The following is a 16,536-nucleotide window of genomic DNA, read 5'->3' on the forward strand; positions in this document are numbered from 1 at the left end:
TGCAAAAAACAGAGTAACACAGATTAATATTTATTATTCTCATCCCGCAGGCGGGCAGATAAATAAAATCAACCCGTTTCGTCCCCGCATGACCGAGCGGCTCTCAGGCACACGGAGGAAGCCCCGTCCGGGCCACATCCGGGGATGTCCTCGCGAATAATTCACACGTGCTGGCTTCACGGGTCTCCGAGGGAGGGAGGGTGACGTCACGCCCCATGACGTCATCGCGTCTGGCAGCAGCGGGTGCCCGGGGTCAGGCAGGAAGAGGGTCACGAGGTCAGCCTCAGTTTCCCCTTCGTAAAATTGCGGGGGGGGGTCGGCGAGGGGCAGCAGCAGCAGCAGGAAGGGGCCGAATCCCACCCGGGCGTGGGAAAAGTTTAGCAAAACCGGGTTTCCGTGAGCCACGTTTCAGCAGGGATGCCCGGGAGCGAGAACCGCTGCCCGGGTCCCAACCCGCGGCTTCCGAGCTTCCATGGCGCGGCGCAGTCCACCCCAGCCATCCCCACTACAGCCCCCACCGGCGGCGACGGGCTCGGCGGGGCAGCGCTCTGCCGCGCGGCCCCGCGGGGGCGGAGGAGGCGGGCCCCGGCGCGGGCGCACACGCGTCTGCGCGGGGGGAGCGGGCGAGGGGGCGGAGCGCGGCCGCCGGCTCGGCTGGGTTCGGCTCGGCTCGGCTCGGCTCGGCCCGGCCGGGCGGCCGCGGAGGATGTGAGGCGCGGGAGGCGGCGCAGACGGCGCGGAGCATCCCGGCCGCGCGCCCGGGGGGCGGATCGGGGTCTCGCTGCGACGCGTCCCCGCCCGGGACCGGCCCCCGATGCGGGCAGGAGCGGCCGCCGCCGCCGCCGCCGCCGCGATGGGCGACTTCTACGACCCCGAGCACCCCACCCCGGAGTAAGTGGCGCCGCGGGCCCCGGGAGGACGCCGGGCGGGCCCGCCGAGGCCCCACTGGCGGCTCCAGGGGCCCCCCTGCCCTGCGCGCCCTCGCCGGGCCGGGAGACGGCCTGCCCCGCCCGGGCCTCGCCCCGGAGGCGTCCCCTCCCGGCCCGTGAGCGCCCCCGGCTTTTGTGGAGGGAAGGAGGGCCGGGCGAAGGGGAAGCCGGACTAGGCCGCGCGTCCCCGGCCTCCAGTGAGAGCCGCGGCCGGCCCGCGGGCGCCCGGGGCGGGCCGGGCGGGGGAGGAAGGCCGCTTTCCCGGCGGGCGGGGGGGCGGGCGCCAAGGAAACCGGGGGGCTCCACTGAAGTGGGTGAGGGGCCTCCCCTGCCCACAGGCGCCCCGGCGCCCTCCTCCTGCCCCCTGGAGCCCGGGCCTGGCCGGGGCGCTCTCTCCTGGGCGGGGGGGACGGGGGAGCGGGCAGCGCTTTCCCCCTCGCGGGGGCACGGAGGGCCCGCGGGGTTGTGGGGGTTCCTCCGGGGAGGGGGCTTGGCCCCCCATCCTGGGCGCTGGAGCTCTTCCGCCAGAGGACCTGCCCCGCTCCCATTTTGCCCCCTGGGCTTCCCTTCGTTGGGGGGCAGGTGGGGGCCTTCCCCGACGGGCCGGGGGCGTTATCTGCCTGCTTCCTTTCCTAGGCCTCGCTTCCCTCGGCAGCGCTGGAGGCCACCGGTCCCGGCCCTGGGAGGCCCGCCCGGGGATGGGGGACCGTCGCCCCCCGCCGCCTCCTTGCCTGGTCTGGCTTGGGGGGCCTTCCGGGGGCGGGGGCCCTGCCGGGCCACCCTCTCCCTCGGGATAACGTCCTCCCCGATTCCAGACGGCTGAGAGGTGTTTCCTCTTTGGCTGGGCTTCTCTGTTCCGAACAGATCAGAGGCCTCGGTTGTGTTTGGCTAGTTATCTTTTAGGGGGGGAAAGTCACCCTTAGGTGACCCGCCGGAAAGGAAACGCCGAACAGGATTTGCTGAGTATCCGCTGCAAGGAACTTCGGTAGCAAGCTGGGCATCGATCTGGATTCAAAGGGCAACGGGTGATGCAGAGCATGTGGGAGAGCATGTGATCCAGAGCATGTGGGAGCACATGGATAGCACCTGTGGGGGACCTGCTAAAGCAGCTGCATCTTTTCCCCGGCTCGTGTGACTGATCCAGGAGTCTGGAAAAAAGATGCATTTGGTTTAGGTTGTCCCTGACGGGTGTGTCAGTGCGCACTCCAGCTCACATTTTCCCCTTAAATCCAGATCTCTGCACAGCCCTCTTGGAGGATAAGCTTGAGGAAGCAGGCCCAAAACATGTTTGAAGATTGGGAATTTGGGAATTCTGCCTGTAAGAACAGTTGCCTCGGCAGCTGCTTAAAAAGTTTGTTCTCAGGGCGAGACAAAAATGGAAGAGGACAAAGGGCTACCATTGTTGTATAAGAATTCAAACCCAACTTGCTCACTAGGGGTGAGCAACTCACCTTCCTGCGGGTGCTTGGGTTTTTCTATAAACCTGTTAAGAATTTTTCTCTGATACCTGCTTTTTGTATATGTAGAGCCCTGCCTTTTTCCTGTGTTTAAAAAAAAAGCTCTAGGTCTTTAGTCTGAGAGCACAAACAAATAAGAAAGGAAAGTGTACAATTTATAGCACCCGTATGTCCAAAATAATTTGCTTGGGTACGCAGCACATTGTCTCTCAAAAGGGGCCTACAAAGCAGCATGTGCTAAATTTGAAGCAGAAAGGATAAGGTTATAGAAACCGGGTTGTAAATAAAGCAGAAAGACGGACCTGGAACAGTAGTAATTATTACATAAATTTATCTGATCTGCCACCTAAGAATTAGTTGTGGAAAAGCAAATAATTTTGGGAGAAGTTTTGAGTGCCACCACTGAGCAGGCCATATTATTATCTGAGGTCAAGTTGGGTGTTTTATAGCATTTGTTGTTCTTTATCAGAATAACAGATAGAGGAGAATTTATTCTCACCCCCATGTTAATTCTCCCCATGTGAAATAGTTCAGTATCTAAAGGAGTAACGAATATTTTTGTATTCTCCAGGGTGGCTTTGCCCAATATTCTTCCATTTTTACTAGTCAAAGGGGTGCTTTGCATTGTCTCAAGGGGTTGTGTTAATCACATTCAGAAATCTGACTTTTATATATGCCTATAGAAGAGATAGTTGCAGATCTGGGTGACTTTTCTTTAAAGGAAAAAAGCACCCACACTTCCTGAGATTAAAAAATGCGTTCCTATCCTATCAATAGCGATTTGGGCTCAGCGCATTAATGCAACCATGAGCAGAACTGGGCTGCTGTTTTCAGTTTCTTCAGGCAAAAGTGATTCAGCAGCTCAACCCCTGCCTTGACTCCCCTTTCTCACCTGAATATTTAATCCTCGACCATTTGTCTTGAATACTGTTTTATTTTTATAGCACAGCTTTCATGTTGAAGGATCCCAGTGGACATCATAAAGTTAATACATCCAGCATCGCTGAAATGCAGTCACCTCTGAGGTGGAAAGGGACAGACAACTGGTGTATCTTTCCAAAGAATATGGATGGGTCTGAAGAGGTAGAAAGGTAAAATTTTGGACAAAAGCAATAGGGTAAACCTTTGTTTTTGCAGAACACTCTGGTGTCTTTTTTTTTTTGGATGCCTAAGCGAAATTGTGCCTTGTGCAATTCCTGAAGTTAATAGCACAAAAAATGAATTCAGCTTCTGTTTTGCTCATGTAAATTCAGCATTTCCCCCCCTGCAGATGCCTTTTCTTAGCAGTAGTTGAAACGGGGAGCGTTCAATAATTATTTTGCATAGAATTATTTGCAGGAGGTCACCAACTCCACAAGTTTTCTCACTGCTTTATTTTAAAAGTTAGTCTTTTGAACAGATTGGCAGGAAACTAATTTTATGTTTTATTTATACTGAAAGACATATTCCTCCTTGGTGATTCCTTTGTGAGGGTGGAGTAGTTAAACATACCCAAATTGTGAATTGTGTCTTGCAAAAATATATCCTCTAAAATGTTTTACATTCTGGGTGGCTTCTGCCACCTGTTTTCAATGATCATACATTTTGTGGGCTATAATGTGTCCACCATTCTGTAAAAACAGATATTGTATAATTCTGCCAGGGTGAAATGGGAGAAGATGTGGTTTGGCATAGTTCTGCTTAAATTTAAGCAGTTATTTGAATTTCATCTTGAGCAATAATTCCCTTCTGGCCTCTGTCAAAGTGCCATAAAATTTTTAATATGTGTGTTCCTGTGACCAGTTGGAAAGGAGAGCTGAGTGTCAAAATAAGAAAGGAAAGGGGCATAGAGCGATTTGAAGGTAAACCATTACGACTATGGGGTGCTTTTGATTGCTGGAGTAGATGTCTTCCTCCAAAGAGGGACCTTAAATGGGGCAAATTATTAGTCTATGGTTAATTATTCCAGGTAGTTACTGTGAACAGGCAAATTATTAGTTACAGACTGATTTCTTTAGGTTTTCTTGGAATGGGAAGGGAGATGTAACGCTTATTAATTTCCTCTGATGAACGTGGGCAGGTGGAACCCCAGAAATGCAGCGGCTTGGAATTTTAAGTGTAAAGGAATCCTTTGCAAATACAGAAATAGCTAGTTGTCTTAATCTTTTTAGCTGAAAATTGATAAATCAGTCATGGCTGTACCGCAGGCTTTTTTTCTTCCTTCTTGGGATTATTGCTGAGACAAGCAGTTTTAAATGATGGGTGAAAGAGGAAGGTAGTCTGCGATTAAATCCAGTATTATATAAGTTGACAAGATTAACTGCATTTAAGGGCTTCATTTGGAAAGCAGATAGGAACAGGAGAAACAGTTCAGTTACTGTGAGATTGCCAGTGCTGCAAAGTGCAAAATGTGCTCAAGAGCAAATGAAAATGAGCTAGTTTTGTTTGGTTGGTTATGAAAAATATTGTAACTGAAGAAGCAATATATATTGTTATTACATAACCATATATCCAGGCCTGCAACTAGGGTCTGTGTCACCCGGGGCAAACATGGATTCTGTGCCCATTTTGGCGCCCCCCCCCCCCAGTGTGGTGCCTGGGGCACATGCCCCGCTTGCCCCCCCCAGTTGCGGCCCTGCATGTATCTCGACTTATTTTTAGCGCAGGAATGTTTTTCATGTAATCTTCCCTTGTCCTTAGAATTGGCAGTTTTTACCGTATTCCCATTTTATCACCAGGCCGGGCTCACCAAGCACGCAGGACAGAAATGTGATCAGTTAATATTTGGCCCAGTGTACTTCATGGACCCCAGCAGTTGTGTTAAGCAAGTAAATTGTGGTTCAGTTAACCCACCCACTTTAATTTATTGTGCAAGCACAGGCTTGTGTTAATCCGGAATAAATGAAGGTGGTAGAGGACGCCTCTGGAACTAAAGTTGGGGGCAGCAAGCGGCCAGTTTGCCTTTTGATAAGCAGGAATCTTCTGACTGGCCATTTGCACCGTGGCAGCCATTTTGTGAGAGCACCCGTGATGCCCTCTCAATCTTCCTGATACACTTTTGTGGGTCAAAGGCGACATTTGGAATTTGGCCCAAATGGTTTTCCTTTTCTCCAGTGGTGGCAAAAGGGTGCGTCCTAACAGAAGCTGGCCGGGCTGTATATGTAGCGTAGTTGTCTTTTCTGTGCTGCTGTTGTTGTCAGCTCCCAGCTAGGGACGCTGGAGGCTGTGACGTTCCTTGGCCAGATGTCTCGTACTTGAGACGCCGGGGTCACAAAGCTGGCCTGGCCACCAGAGGCTTGGAGTGCTGCGGCCACATGATCCTTATATGGCGAGCTTACGTCCAGCAGTGGCTAGATTAATGGGTCAGAGGATTGTTCAGAGACTGATAACATCGCAGGCTGGAGAAAGAAAGGATCCAGCAGCGGAAGAGCCAGAAATAAGATGGTTTAAGTTTTGTTGTCTAGGAAGCTCCACCGTTGCAGCATTTCTCTGAAACTTCAGCATTTAGAAGTGTGCGCTGGTTTGAGAGCACTGGACAAATTTATGTGCTTATTTTCCAAGCCTCCTGTGACTGTCCCTTTTTCTTCCTTCCCTGCAGTGCACATTATTGGTAACTTTAGCTTTAGCGGAATGGCTTGGTAGTTGCAAAACCCATTTGGTGAAGGGAGTTAAGCACAGCAAGGTAGTTTGTGGAGTTATTCCATAGGTATTGTAGCACATCAGGGAGAGAGTGGTGGTTCTTGAAAAGAACCATTTCACACCTGCACTTTTTCATGATCTTTTCCTTATTAATGAGACTAACGACTGTCTCTCTCTCTGTGCGTATATTTTTCATACCACCTCAGTATATATAGTGGGGGGGGACCTTACTGATAATTCCATTTTTTCCCCAGCCAAATTAAGGCATCACCTTAAAAACTAGATTTGTTGTTAGATTTAATTGATGAATTCAGTTGAGAGGGAGAAGCTGTAACAGGACTGAGCTTGCCCTTTGAAGTTTGCTTTTATTTATACCTAAAATACAGGGTTGGGCCTGTGTCTATTTGTGTGCAGGGATATTTCTGTCCTGTTTCTGGGGTAATTCATCTGCAGGACATCAAGGTGAACAGCCAGATGTACTAGCAACGTGGCAACCAAAAGCCCTATCCTAAAGAGGCTGAGACACAAAAACGTAACTGCTGCACATGACATCATGAAAATGCTTAGCAACCAAAATTCTGGTCCCAAGTGTGGTCATTAAGCGAGGACTACCTGTAGCAGCAAGATGCCCTTTAAAGCGATAGAGCAAAAGAAAAGGCTGTTGGTCAGCCTTATTTTATATGATAGGCTGGCCCAAGCTAGGTCTGGCTTTTGTGGGTCAAAGGCAGCGTTTGGAATTTGGCCCAAGTGACAAAGAGCTAGTGTAATTTTGATAGCTAGATTGCTATTCAGAAGCTTGAAGAAGGTCTATCCCACATATTTTGACTGAATAAGAGAAATGAGAACTTTTCAGATAGTAGCTAATAACAGATGTACTGCCAGTCATACTTGATTAAGTGCTGCAGATCTTAGGATCCTGTATTTTAACCAACATAGTTTATGTCCCACCTGTCTCAGGTTTTGTTGCAATTCTTTTTTGCCTGGAAACAGTTCAGCCTCTCCTGCTTATACTGTTGGTTCGTGGGCACCATTTCCTCACCAAATAGTTTTGTTTGCTGTATCCACAGCAACCACCTCAGATGCACAGCAGCAGGGTAGCTTGGCACTCTGTTTAGACTCCCTCGGAGATCTGTCTCACTGACCCATCTGGACTCAGGGGACTTTCCCGGGGGCTCAGATGCTTCCTTTTAACCCAGGTGCCCTGTTCAGATAAAGGGAATCCCAGCTTCCCAAACGGTCTGCAGCTCTGAGCAGTCCATCGTAGCTGCTGTTCTATAATCTGACCATTTCCATGTTTCACAGAATTGTTGCTGGCCGTTTTCTGGGTAACAGTCTGCAAATGGAGTCCTGGAGACCAGCCCTCGTGTGATTTGTGCAAAGGAAAATTCTAAAGAGTTTCTTTGCCTTTCATTTAAGTGGGCTTTGTTCTTCGTAGCGGCTGAGACGTTTGAAAACCTTGTCAAAGAAAATGTCTGGGAGCAGAAGGCTCCTGTGATTCAGGAAATGGAGACTTTGAGTTGGCATACCCCATTTTCCTTCTTGTGGCCTTAGGTTTAGTTTAACATCTTTAAAATAATAATAATAATAATAATAATAATAATAATAATAATAATACATTGAATTTCAACAAAAGTTCACCAACCAGGCTCTGGAATGGAATGAAAACAATTGTTAAAAAACCTTTAAAATTTAAATTTAAAACCCACAATATAGTTTAATTAATTATACCATATAATTATAGTTTAATTTATAGTTTTAAATTAAATTTAAAACCCACCCCTTCATTGGATGATCTGAGTTCTCATAGAGAATTTAAAAGTCTTAAGTATCTTTTCATTTATTATTTCCAATATCAGCCACCTAAAATTCTATGGAAATATAAGTGCCAGCTTTAGTATGCCAGATTATCAGTTCTTGCAAAATAAGCAAGTTTACATTTATATCTTCTCTTCTGAAAACTTGCAGTATAAATCAATAGGGGTATTTGTTAATGCACAATATGTTAAAGGGAAGGTATATTCAGTGTTTCTCGAACTTGGCAACTTCAAGATGGGTGGACTTCAGCTCCCAGAATTCCCTAGCCAGCTGTGCTGGCTGGGGAATTCTGGGAGTTGAAGTCCACCCATCTTAAAGTTGCCAAGTTTGAGAAACACTGCTCTAAGACGTATTTCCCAGGTTCGCCAGGATCCAAAGCCTTCACCCAGTGTTCCCACAGGTACCTAACAGAAAACCGTAAAGTAGTAAATGTGTAACAAGTAGCTTGAAAAGGATTGTATTTGTTGCAGGAAGAAATTTTACCAATGAAATTGGTTTGAGGATGGTTTAGAATATCAGCAAGTAATGCAGGTATTCTCCAAAAATTTTGAAGAAAATGTTCTTGAGGGCTCTTTTGGTGAGAAGGGATTTAGTGAGAACAGAACAGGAGCCGATGTTTTTTAGTAGGAGTAACATTTTTCATTCCTCAAAGTATTTTTTTAAAATTCAAAGCACGGTTGTTGTTGATGGGGGCGCACCAAGCTGATGGAAATGACTTGGAAAGAGGACGTTTCTGGGTTTCACCAGTGATTGGTGCCGGACCGTAGATATACGATCTGGCGTTTATGGCATAGAAAGAGATGGTTTCAGTTGCTTGCATAAAGTCTAGACTTAGTGGGTATCTCCAGAACCTGGACTAGTGTTTTGTCCTCTTAGTGCTGACGACCGTGAACTTCGAAAATTCTTGCGGGCTGCTTTCCTATGAAGCAGAGCGGGTGCTTTTGGTTTGCACACTGACTCACGGTAAATCTGGTGATGTTAAGAGCAGTTTAATGCATCTGCTTCAGCCATTCCTAAGTCCTCAACTTACGACCATTCGTGTAGCGACCGTTTGAAATTACAACGGTGCTGGAAAAAATGACCCAAGACCGTTCCTTGCACTTATGACCCATTGCACCATCCCTGTGGTCACATGATCAAAATTCAGGTGCTTGGTAACTGGCATGTATTTATGGCGGTTGCAGCATCCTGGGGTCACGTGATCACCGTTTGCAACCTCCCAAGCCAGCTTCCGAGAAGCAAAGTCAATGGGGGAAGCTGGATTCGCTTAATGACCATGTGATCCACTTAACAGCCAAGGTGATTTGCTTAATGACCTGAGCAAAAAGGTCGCAAAATTGGGCGTGACTCGCTTAACAACCACCTCGCTTAGTGCTAGAAATTCTGGTCCCAGTTGTGGTTGTAAGTCAAGGACTACCTGTATTTGTTTTGCTTTGCACCTCCCCCTTCACAGCAGTGATCTCCACCGCTTCTTGGACCCTGAATTGCTCCCCCCACAGTGGAAATACTTCTCCCAAGCAAGCTTCATTTCTTTTCTAGGGAGGCCTTTGGAAACTATCTTGGAGAAAATCCACTTCATAAATGAGCAGGGAACTGAGGGCCACTTTCAGGGAGTTGCTATTTTAAAAAAGATCCATCCCACCCAGAATTCTTTGCTGCCCGCGTCTGAGGCTTTCTTCAGCAGCTTGGGATGGAAGTGGCTCGATTCCCTTTCTCTTTAATATGGTTTATCGATAGATTTTTTTCAAAACAGGTCCATAATGCAGCCTGAGAGCAATCAGAAATGAGTTGAGGTTCAGTGGTCTTAAAGCAGTGTTTCTCAACTGTGGCAGCTTTCAGATGTGTGGACCTCAACTCCCAGAATTCCCCAGCCAGCAGGTTGAGAAACACTGCCTTAAAGTTACAAAAGCTCCTTTTTCCTTTCAGCTGACAAAGCCCATTTTGATGGTCTGCATTTTTGTTCCTGCATTCACTGAAGGCCCTTCTCGACACACACACACACACCACAAAACATTGCTGGGGAATTGTAATCTTGGGGGTTCCATGATCTCAGCCGATCCTCCTTCACACTGATACCTGCTGGGTCTGTTACACTCCAGTTCCTCTCACGCTGGCTAAGTATAAATGGGAATTGTCATTCAGTTCGTTTGGAGGTGGTTGGTACCCACCTAGCAGGCAAAATAAAGGCATTTGCCTAAACCTGGCATTATTTTCGTGGCACTTCCCTTCATTGGTTAAACCCTGCAGTCAGAATGGGCTGGAGTGTAGCAGGCTGATGAATTTGCCTCTTCACTTCAGATGGACTAACTTCCTCCTCCAGACATTTGGGTTTGCAAGCCGTTTGGATAAATCGATTAGGAGTGAGCAAAATGTGTGGAAAGGCTGAATGGTTACGTCACAGCGAACAGGAAAGGAAATCTGAAAAATCGTTTTTGTACAGGTAGTCCTCGACTTATGACTGTTCATTTAACGATGGTCTGAAGTTACAGTGGCCTCAGAATGGGTGCTTTATGGTCTGTAAAGCACTTCTGAGCATTGCAAAACGTTGCACACCTCCCCCCCCAATGGTTACATGATCGCATTTTGGGTACTTGGCACCTGGCTCCCATTTATGACCGGTTGCTGAGGCTCGTGGTCATGTGATCATGTTTTGCGACATTTTTTGGCGTCATGTTCACTGTTTCAATGTGCACTGTACATCGTAACGTTTCACATGCCGTGGCGCTGACGCGCTTTGCTGTTGGGGGGGAGCTGCTGGGAGACTTTGTGCCACGCTCTGTATCTGTGTTCATTTCAATGGAATGTGTTTGGGTTTGGTGCTCGGCTCAAGGCCTTTTCCACCGCATCATCAGAAGCCGTTGGGAGCACCTGGGATTGTGAGCCTGGGAAGAGTCTACGGGGGGAGGGATCTCGTTTGCACCGAGGGGTTTTTTAGTTTGCATTTGGCGCGCTTTTCCCATTCTCAGCTTTCTTTGTACTTGCGTACTATTCTTAAATAAACCAGATCTTATTAAGCTCTTGCTTGTGAGTCTGAGAGTATTTTAGGATAGGCAACCTTTACTTAAAGCTGAGAATCTCCAGAGTACACCACTATCTCCTACCGAGATCAATTCTTGTGAGGGAAACAGCGATGGCAGAGTCAAAAATAGAGTCCGGGGAGCTTGAGGAGTCGACTAACCCATTACCCGAGTCGACAGTTCGGAGTGGAGAGCCGAGCCCCCCCGCCCCGAACTTTCATATTACCCGAAGGAGTCGAGTTCCAGCCCTGAGCTGGGGGGATCTAGCGATGGGGGAGAGCCAGGGCAACCGGCACCGCGTGGATCGCCCGCGGAGCTGATCAGCTGGGATGCGATGGGAGAGCCCCAGCCAGGGACGTCCCAGGCATCCTGGAAGCACCGTTTCCCGCTGACTCCAGAGGTGGAATCTACCACGGTAGCAACGGGGAGGCAGCCTGGTGTGCGACAGAGGGAGGAATCTCAAACCCCTGAGAGGCTGAGAGTACTTGAGGCAAAAATGGAATCGGTGGAGTATCTGCTAAAAAACCTGTCCTTGGCGATGGGCGGCCAGGCGAGATACGATGGAAGTCCTAGCTTCACGCGTCCGTCACCCATCCTCCCCCCTGAACCGCCGGCGGAGCAGGGCCGCAGACGACTCCAGTATGGATCTCCGCCCCGAAGAGGGACCACTACTGTGACCTGGGGCCCCACCACTCGACCTGCCGCCAGTTCCGCTCCAGCAGGAGGGGCGGTGAAGGACTTTTCTGTCAAATTTGATGGGGATCCCAACAAGCTATCCTTTTTCCTAACTAATGCGAAGAGCTACATGGAGCAATTCGGGCCATGCTTCCCTTCCGAAAAGACTAAGATAACGGCAGTGGCCACTAAGCTAAAAGGCAGAGCGGCGGACTGGTATGTCCAATTAACAGAGGCTGACGCCCCTGAGCTCGAGTCCTTTGAGGACTTTGTGTTCGCGTTAAAGCTGCATTTTGAGGATCCTCTGGCCAAGGCAAGAGCTAAGGAGGCGCTAAAGGATCTCACCCAGGGCCCCAGGTCGGTAGCTGACTGTGCCCTGGAATTTAAAGCTCTGGCAGGCAAGGTCCCCGATTGGTCTCAGTCAACCTTCGTAGAAAGGTTTAAAGAAGGGCTCAATCGGGACGTCCTAAAATGGGCGCTATGCAGAGACGACCCAAAGTCGTTGCACGACTGGATCTGTCTGGCCGGGAAGGCAGAGCATGCTCAGCGCATCTACATGCAGGCCAGAAGGCACGAGAGACCACCAGCCGCGATGCGAGGACCCCGAACCGGGGCAGCGACTACCCCATCAGGCCACTGAATGTGGGATGAGGAGAGACAGCGACGCTACACGCGAGGCCAGTGTATCCGATGTGGAAAGGTCGGACATCGAGCCGCAGACTGCCCAAAACCCAAGGCTGGAGATTGAGTGACTAAAGCGCCGACCAAACCGCCCCCCCCATCGCAACAGATGACAGCGGCCAAGGGGGCTACGGACGTCAAAGAAGAGATTTACTTCTCAGGAGAGGCTGAGGTTGCCTCTCTGGAGCCGGCGGGAAACGCCAGCCACCTGCCCTGAAAAGCGCCTGCGGGCAGGTGGAGGAGGATGGGCGCGAAGATGCTATGGTGAATGCTGACTGCCCCACTCTAGCAGTGAAAGTGAGGTTGGGCTCCCACACTAAGACTACGGAAGCCTGGGCTCTCGTTGACTCTGGGTGTTCAAGGTGTCTCATCCACCCTGATCTGGTTGCTGCATTGGACTTGCCTAGCTTTCCTCTCCAGCAGCCTTTGATCTTCAGTTCTAGTCCTGCCTTTTGTGCAAAGCCAGCTGGGTGACTTTGGGCCAGTCTCCCTCTCTCAACCCTAGGAAGAAGCAGGCCATGGCAAACCACTTCTGAAAATATCACATAAGTAACTGCAGGCGCTTGTCCAGGCAGCTGCCAGGAGTTAAGACTGATTTGAAGGCACCAAAAAAAGAAAGAAAGAAAGGGGGGGGAGCAAAACTACAGCATTACTGGTAGTCCTCACTTAACGACCACAATAGGGTATGGAAAATTGGTTAAGAGGTGCAGTCATTAAGTGAGTCACCACGTGACTGGACCTGATCTTACGACCATTTTTAAGGCGGCGGTTAAGTGAATGCAGCTTTCCCAATAGATGTTTTTTGCTGGAAACTGGTAAAAAGGGTCACAAATTGCGATCACGTGACCGCAGGATGCTGCGGCTGGTCGTAAAGGTGAGCCGGCTGCCAAGTGCCCAAATTGTGATCATGTGACTGCAGGGGCGGTGCAATGGTTTGCGACAGCCTTAAGTGTGAATACGGGTCATAAAGTGCTTTCCCGGAGGCCGTCGTAACTTCGGACTGCCGTTAAACGAACGGCTGTTAAGCGAGGACTACCTTTAATTACATCAAAATAATTCTTTATCATGAACGGTTTCCCCCTCCTTTTCCAATACTGCAGTGAATGCCCAATCTGATTTAGCAGACTGCAGTGCAAGCTCTGTTTGTTCAGACTGACAGGTATGTGAAGCGCACTACTCTTTGGACGTTTCACAGTTTGCTTCCAGTGTGTATGGATTTTTCAAGTGACTGCAATGATCTAGCCAAGAAGATACAGAGTCAGACCCAGGTCTGCCGTTCTCTTGCCTATTTCTGGTTGGGATCTTTCTCAGCACTCTGTGGAGGGGTCGGCGGTTGATCCTGGGAGCTTTCCTTCTTACTGGGAGGAAATGCAGGTTCCCCTGAAATACTTGTGCCCAAGTAGGATGCCTTTGAAGGCAGCATCTGGTTGATGCTGTCTTAACGCTGCACTTGAAAAGCACCCAGGTTTTCTGCTGGGTGTCCCGTGAGCCTAGAACCCAACCGGAACTTCAGTTCTTTTTCGGTGGCTTTGGCAACAAGAGTTATATGCACAATTCCCCCTTTTCCCTGAATTTAAACATGGGTATACGTAAGCCAGTGTCTGATACAGGGTCTGGTTAAGATTTCTGGGTAGAGAGCTAGTTTGGTGTCGTGGTCAAGGCACCAGGCTGGAACCCGGGAGATGGTGAGTTCTAGTCCAGCCTTGGGCACGAAGCCAGCTGGGTGACCCTGGGCCAGTCACTCTCTCAGCCCCAGGAAGGAGGTAATGACAAACCACTTCTGAAATCTTGCCAAGAAAACTGCGGGGACTTGTCCAGGCAGCCTTCAAGAATCAGACGCGATGGAACGGATCAGTGTGTGTGTGTCTGTGTGTGTATGCTTTAATAAGTAAATTCTAAAGCCTACAAGCAGCTCATATAATAAGAACATAACATTAAAATGTGGAAAATCAGTAAGATAACAAGAAGGCCCTGTAGGTCACCATTTGGGGAGTAGAATCTCCAAGCATCCCCAAATGCCCTTTGAAGTGTGATGTTTTCACGGGTCTTCAAAAATACAGTAGGGAGAGGGGTAGTCTAAATATCTGGAGGTAGGCGCTTCCAGAGGTGAGGAGCCCATCACTGGGAAAGCTTAAGCGTGGAGTCCCTTTTAGTGCTACGGAAGAACCTTTATGTTATTTTGATGGTAGCCAGTGTGGTTGTATATTGCTGCTGTCAGTGTTCCCTAGCCAACTGGCAGTTTTCAGTAGAGTTATGCAAGGCCTTTGAAAGGAGCACTTCATAAAGTGCATGAGTGGGAACCTTCTTGGTGCTTGAAAGCAGCTGTGTCTTCTGGGAAACTGAACATGACTGCTTTGGAGGCCTTTCTCATTGCCTGCATGAAATGAAAGGATGTGTGTGCACCCAGGCAACGGAGGAAAACCTTTAGAGGAATCACCCTGGGCTTGCTGGAGCTCAAGCTACTGCAGTGTTTTGGAAAAGGACACCTTGTTCAGGGCAACACACTGCAAAGCTCTCCGTTTGAATCTCTTGCAGGCCCCCAGGTTCCCCTGAAATACTTGTGCCCGAGTAGGAAAGAAAACACGATTTGCAAATTGAATACGTGCAAGCTTTGCAGGTCAAGCTCATGATAATTCTCATCCCTCCCCCTTGTGTCCGTGAGCAGAAGACATTTGCTGCCAGCCTGCCGTGTCGCTGGGCTGGTCGCTGGTTTACAGCTTGCTTAATAAGCCCCACGAAGCTGTGATGCAATAGCTGCAGGAGGAGTGATTACCTGTCATTCCCAATGCACGGTTTGTAAAGGATCAGTTCACCACAGCAAGTAGCACTTGGCGGGACCGATTGCATTTGGCAGCTGTGGGCGGCTTCCCTATTCAGTGCGCGTCGAATGCAGTTACCACTTTTCATTTTTACAACTCAAGTAGAAGTGTTTCTCCCTTATAATCCGTTCTGCCAGGTTGCCTTCCTCTATCACCAACGCTTTCACTATTGATTAGTAAATACTCGCTTTATCAAGCTTCACCATCGTGCTTAGTAGTACCTATCAATAGTTTAAATATCCATACTTGAGAAATCTCTGAGATATTTAATTCAGGTAGCCTCTGCATTACGTATGGGGACATACCTCTTTTCATATTTTCAGGGTTAGACACAATTGCTGTCTCTTAGTAAAACTAGAAGCTGAATCCTTTGGATGGCATCGGAATTATAGAATGAGGAATAAGGAGAAAACAGTGGGAGAATTGTGCCATCCTTTGCTGTAACAAGGTTTACCCTATACATGTATGTTAAATGTGAAAATTCTGGGAAATGACATTGCCAGAACTAAATACCTCTTCCTCCTTGGAGGTGGCGAGCATCCATGGTCCTGTGCCTCAATTCATATTCCCTAACACCTGATGAATTGTAACACAGGAAGACACCCAAAATGCCTGTTTTGAGCAACAGGGAGGTACTGCGCTGCTGGACTCTGACATGACTACACGTCCTTGAAAATTTTGTTGTGATGGGCAATGGTTTACTGGAAGGAAATGCCAGAACATTTTTTTACAGGCGACACATAACAAGGGCCTGAGAAATAGCTTGTACCACTGATGTTGGAAATTCGTAAGTGATCCAGTTTACTGCCTTTTCTCTTTGTAAATTAATTACTGTTCAGCACAGGTGAAAGTTTTTTTTAAAAAATCTGAACAGCAAGCATTTGTTTTTCCTCTTAAGTTTTCATGCTTTCTGTTTTTTTCTTTCCCTTGCATGGTTTCATCTGGATTACAACAGAGAAGAAGAAAATGAGGTAAGTGCTAATTAAAGATCTCTCATAAGGAAGCCCTTGTCAAGGTTTTGTCCTGTTTCAGGTGGCTTGAGAGAGAGAGAGAGAGATTTGACACATGCCAGGAGTCAGCCATTACAGGAGAGTAATGGCATTTGAGAGGGGTAAAAAAAGTAAAAAATCTTGACTTTTTTGACCCCTCTTCCCACGTCCCTGAACAGGACGCTTCATAATGTCTTACATTGGAGCTGTAACGGTCTGTGGGAATGACCTTGGGAGACAGGAGGGAGAGCTGCAGACGGGCCAATCGGCATGTAAAAGATCTCTCAACCCAGAAAAGTGGGGATGACCTGGGAAGTGTTTCAGGAGGGACCCTCCTTGCAAGATTGATGTTTAGCCCTGCTTGGGAGTCCAGACCAGAAGCAAGGCAGTGAATACTAACTCTATCTTTATTGTTAAGTTACATTAACAGAATCTTGCAAGACTGAAAGTATTTCTCCCCTCCTTTCCTTTTACTCTCCGGAAAATTCAGGGTCCCTCCTGAAACACTTCCCATGCCATCCTCCCTTCCGTGGGCC

The 16,536-nt window shown here is 48.7% G+C and overlaps 1 protein-coding gene across 3 annotated transcripts in view; it reads left to right on the plus strand.

Annotated features, from left to right (window-relative positions):
• The first annotated feature begins 704 nt into the window (after positions 1–704).
• The window catches only part of SETD2 (SET domain containing 2, histone lysine methyltransferase), a 64,015-nt gene continuing 48,183 nt past the window's right edge, over positions 705–16,536 (plus strand). For 2 of the 3 annotated variants that reach the window (XM_063303266.1, XM_063303267.1), the window contains exons 1-3: positions 719–891; positions 3,331–3,477; positions 15,967–15,982. In XM_063303266.1, the coding sequence (XP_063159336.1) occupies positions 815–891; positions 3,331–3,477; positions 15,967–15,982 (240 nt within the window). In that variant the 5' untranslated portion in view covers positions 719–814. Of the gene's footprint in view, positions 892–3,330; positions 3,478–15,966; positions 15,983–16,536 lie in introns of all 3 variants that reach the window. The other variant, XM_063303268.1, reaches the window with a different exon arrangement.

Source organism: Candoia aspera, chromosome 4 (genome assembly GCF_035149785.1).
Source record: "Candoia aspera isolate rCanAsp1 chromosome 4, rCanAsp1.hap2, whole genome shotgun sequence".
NCBI classification, from domain to species: domain Eukaryota; kingdom Metazoa; phylum Chordata; class Lepidosauria; order Squamata; family Boidae; genus Candoia; species Candoia aspera.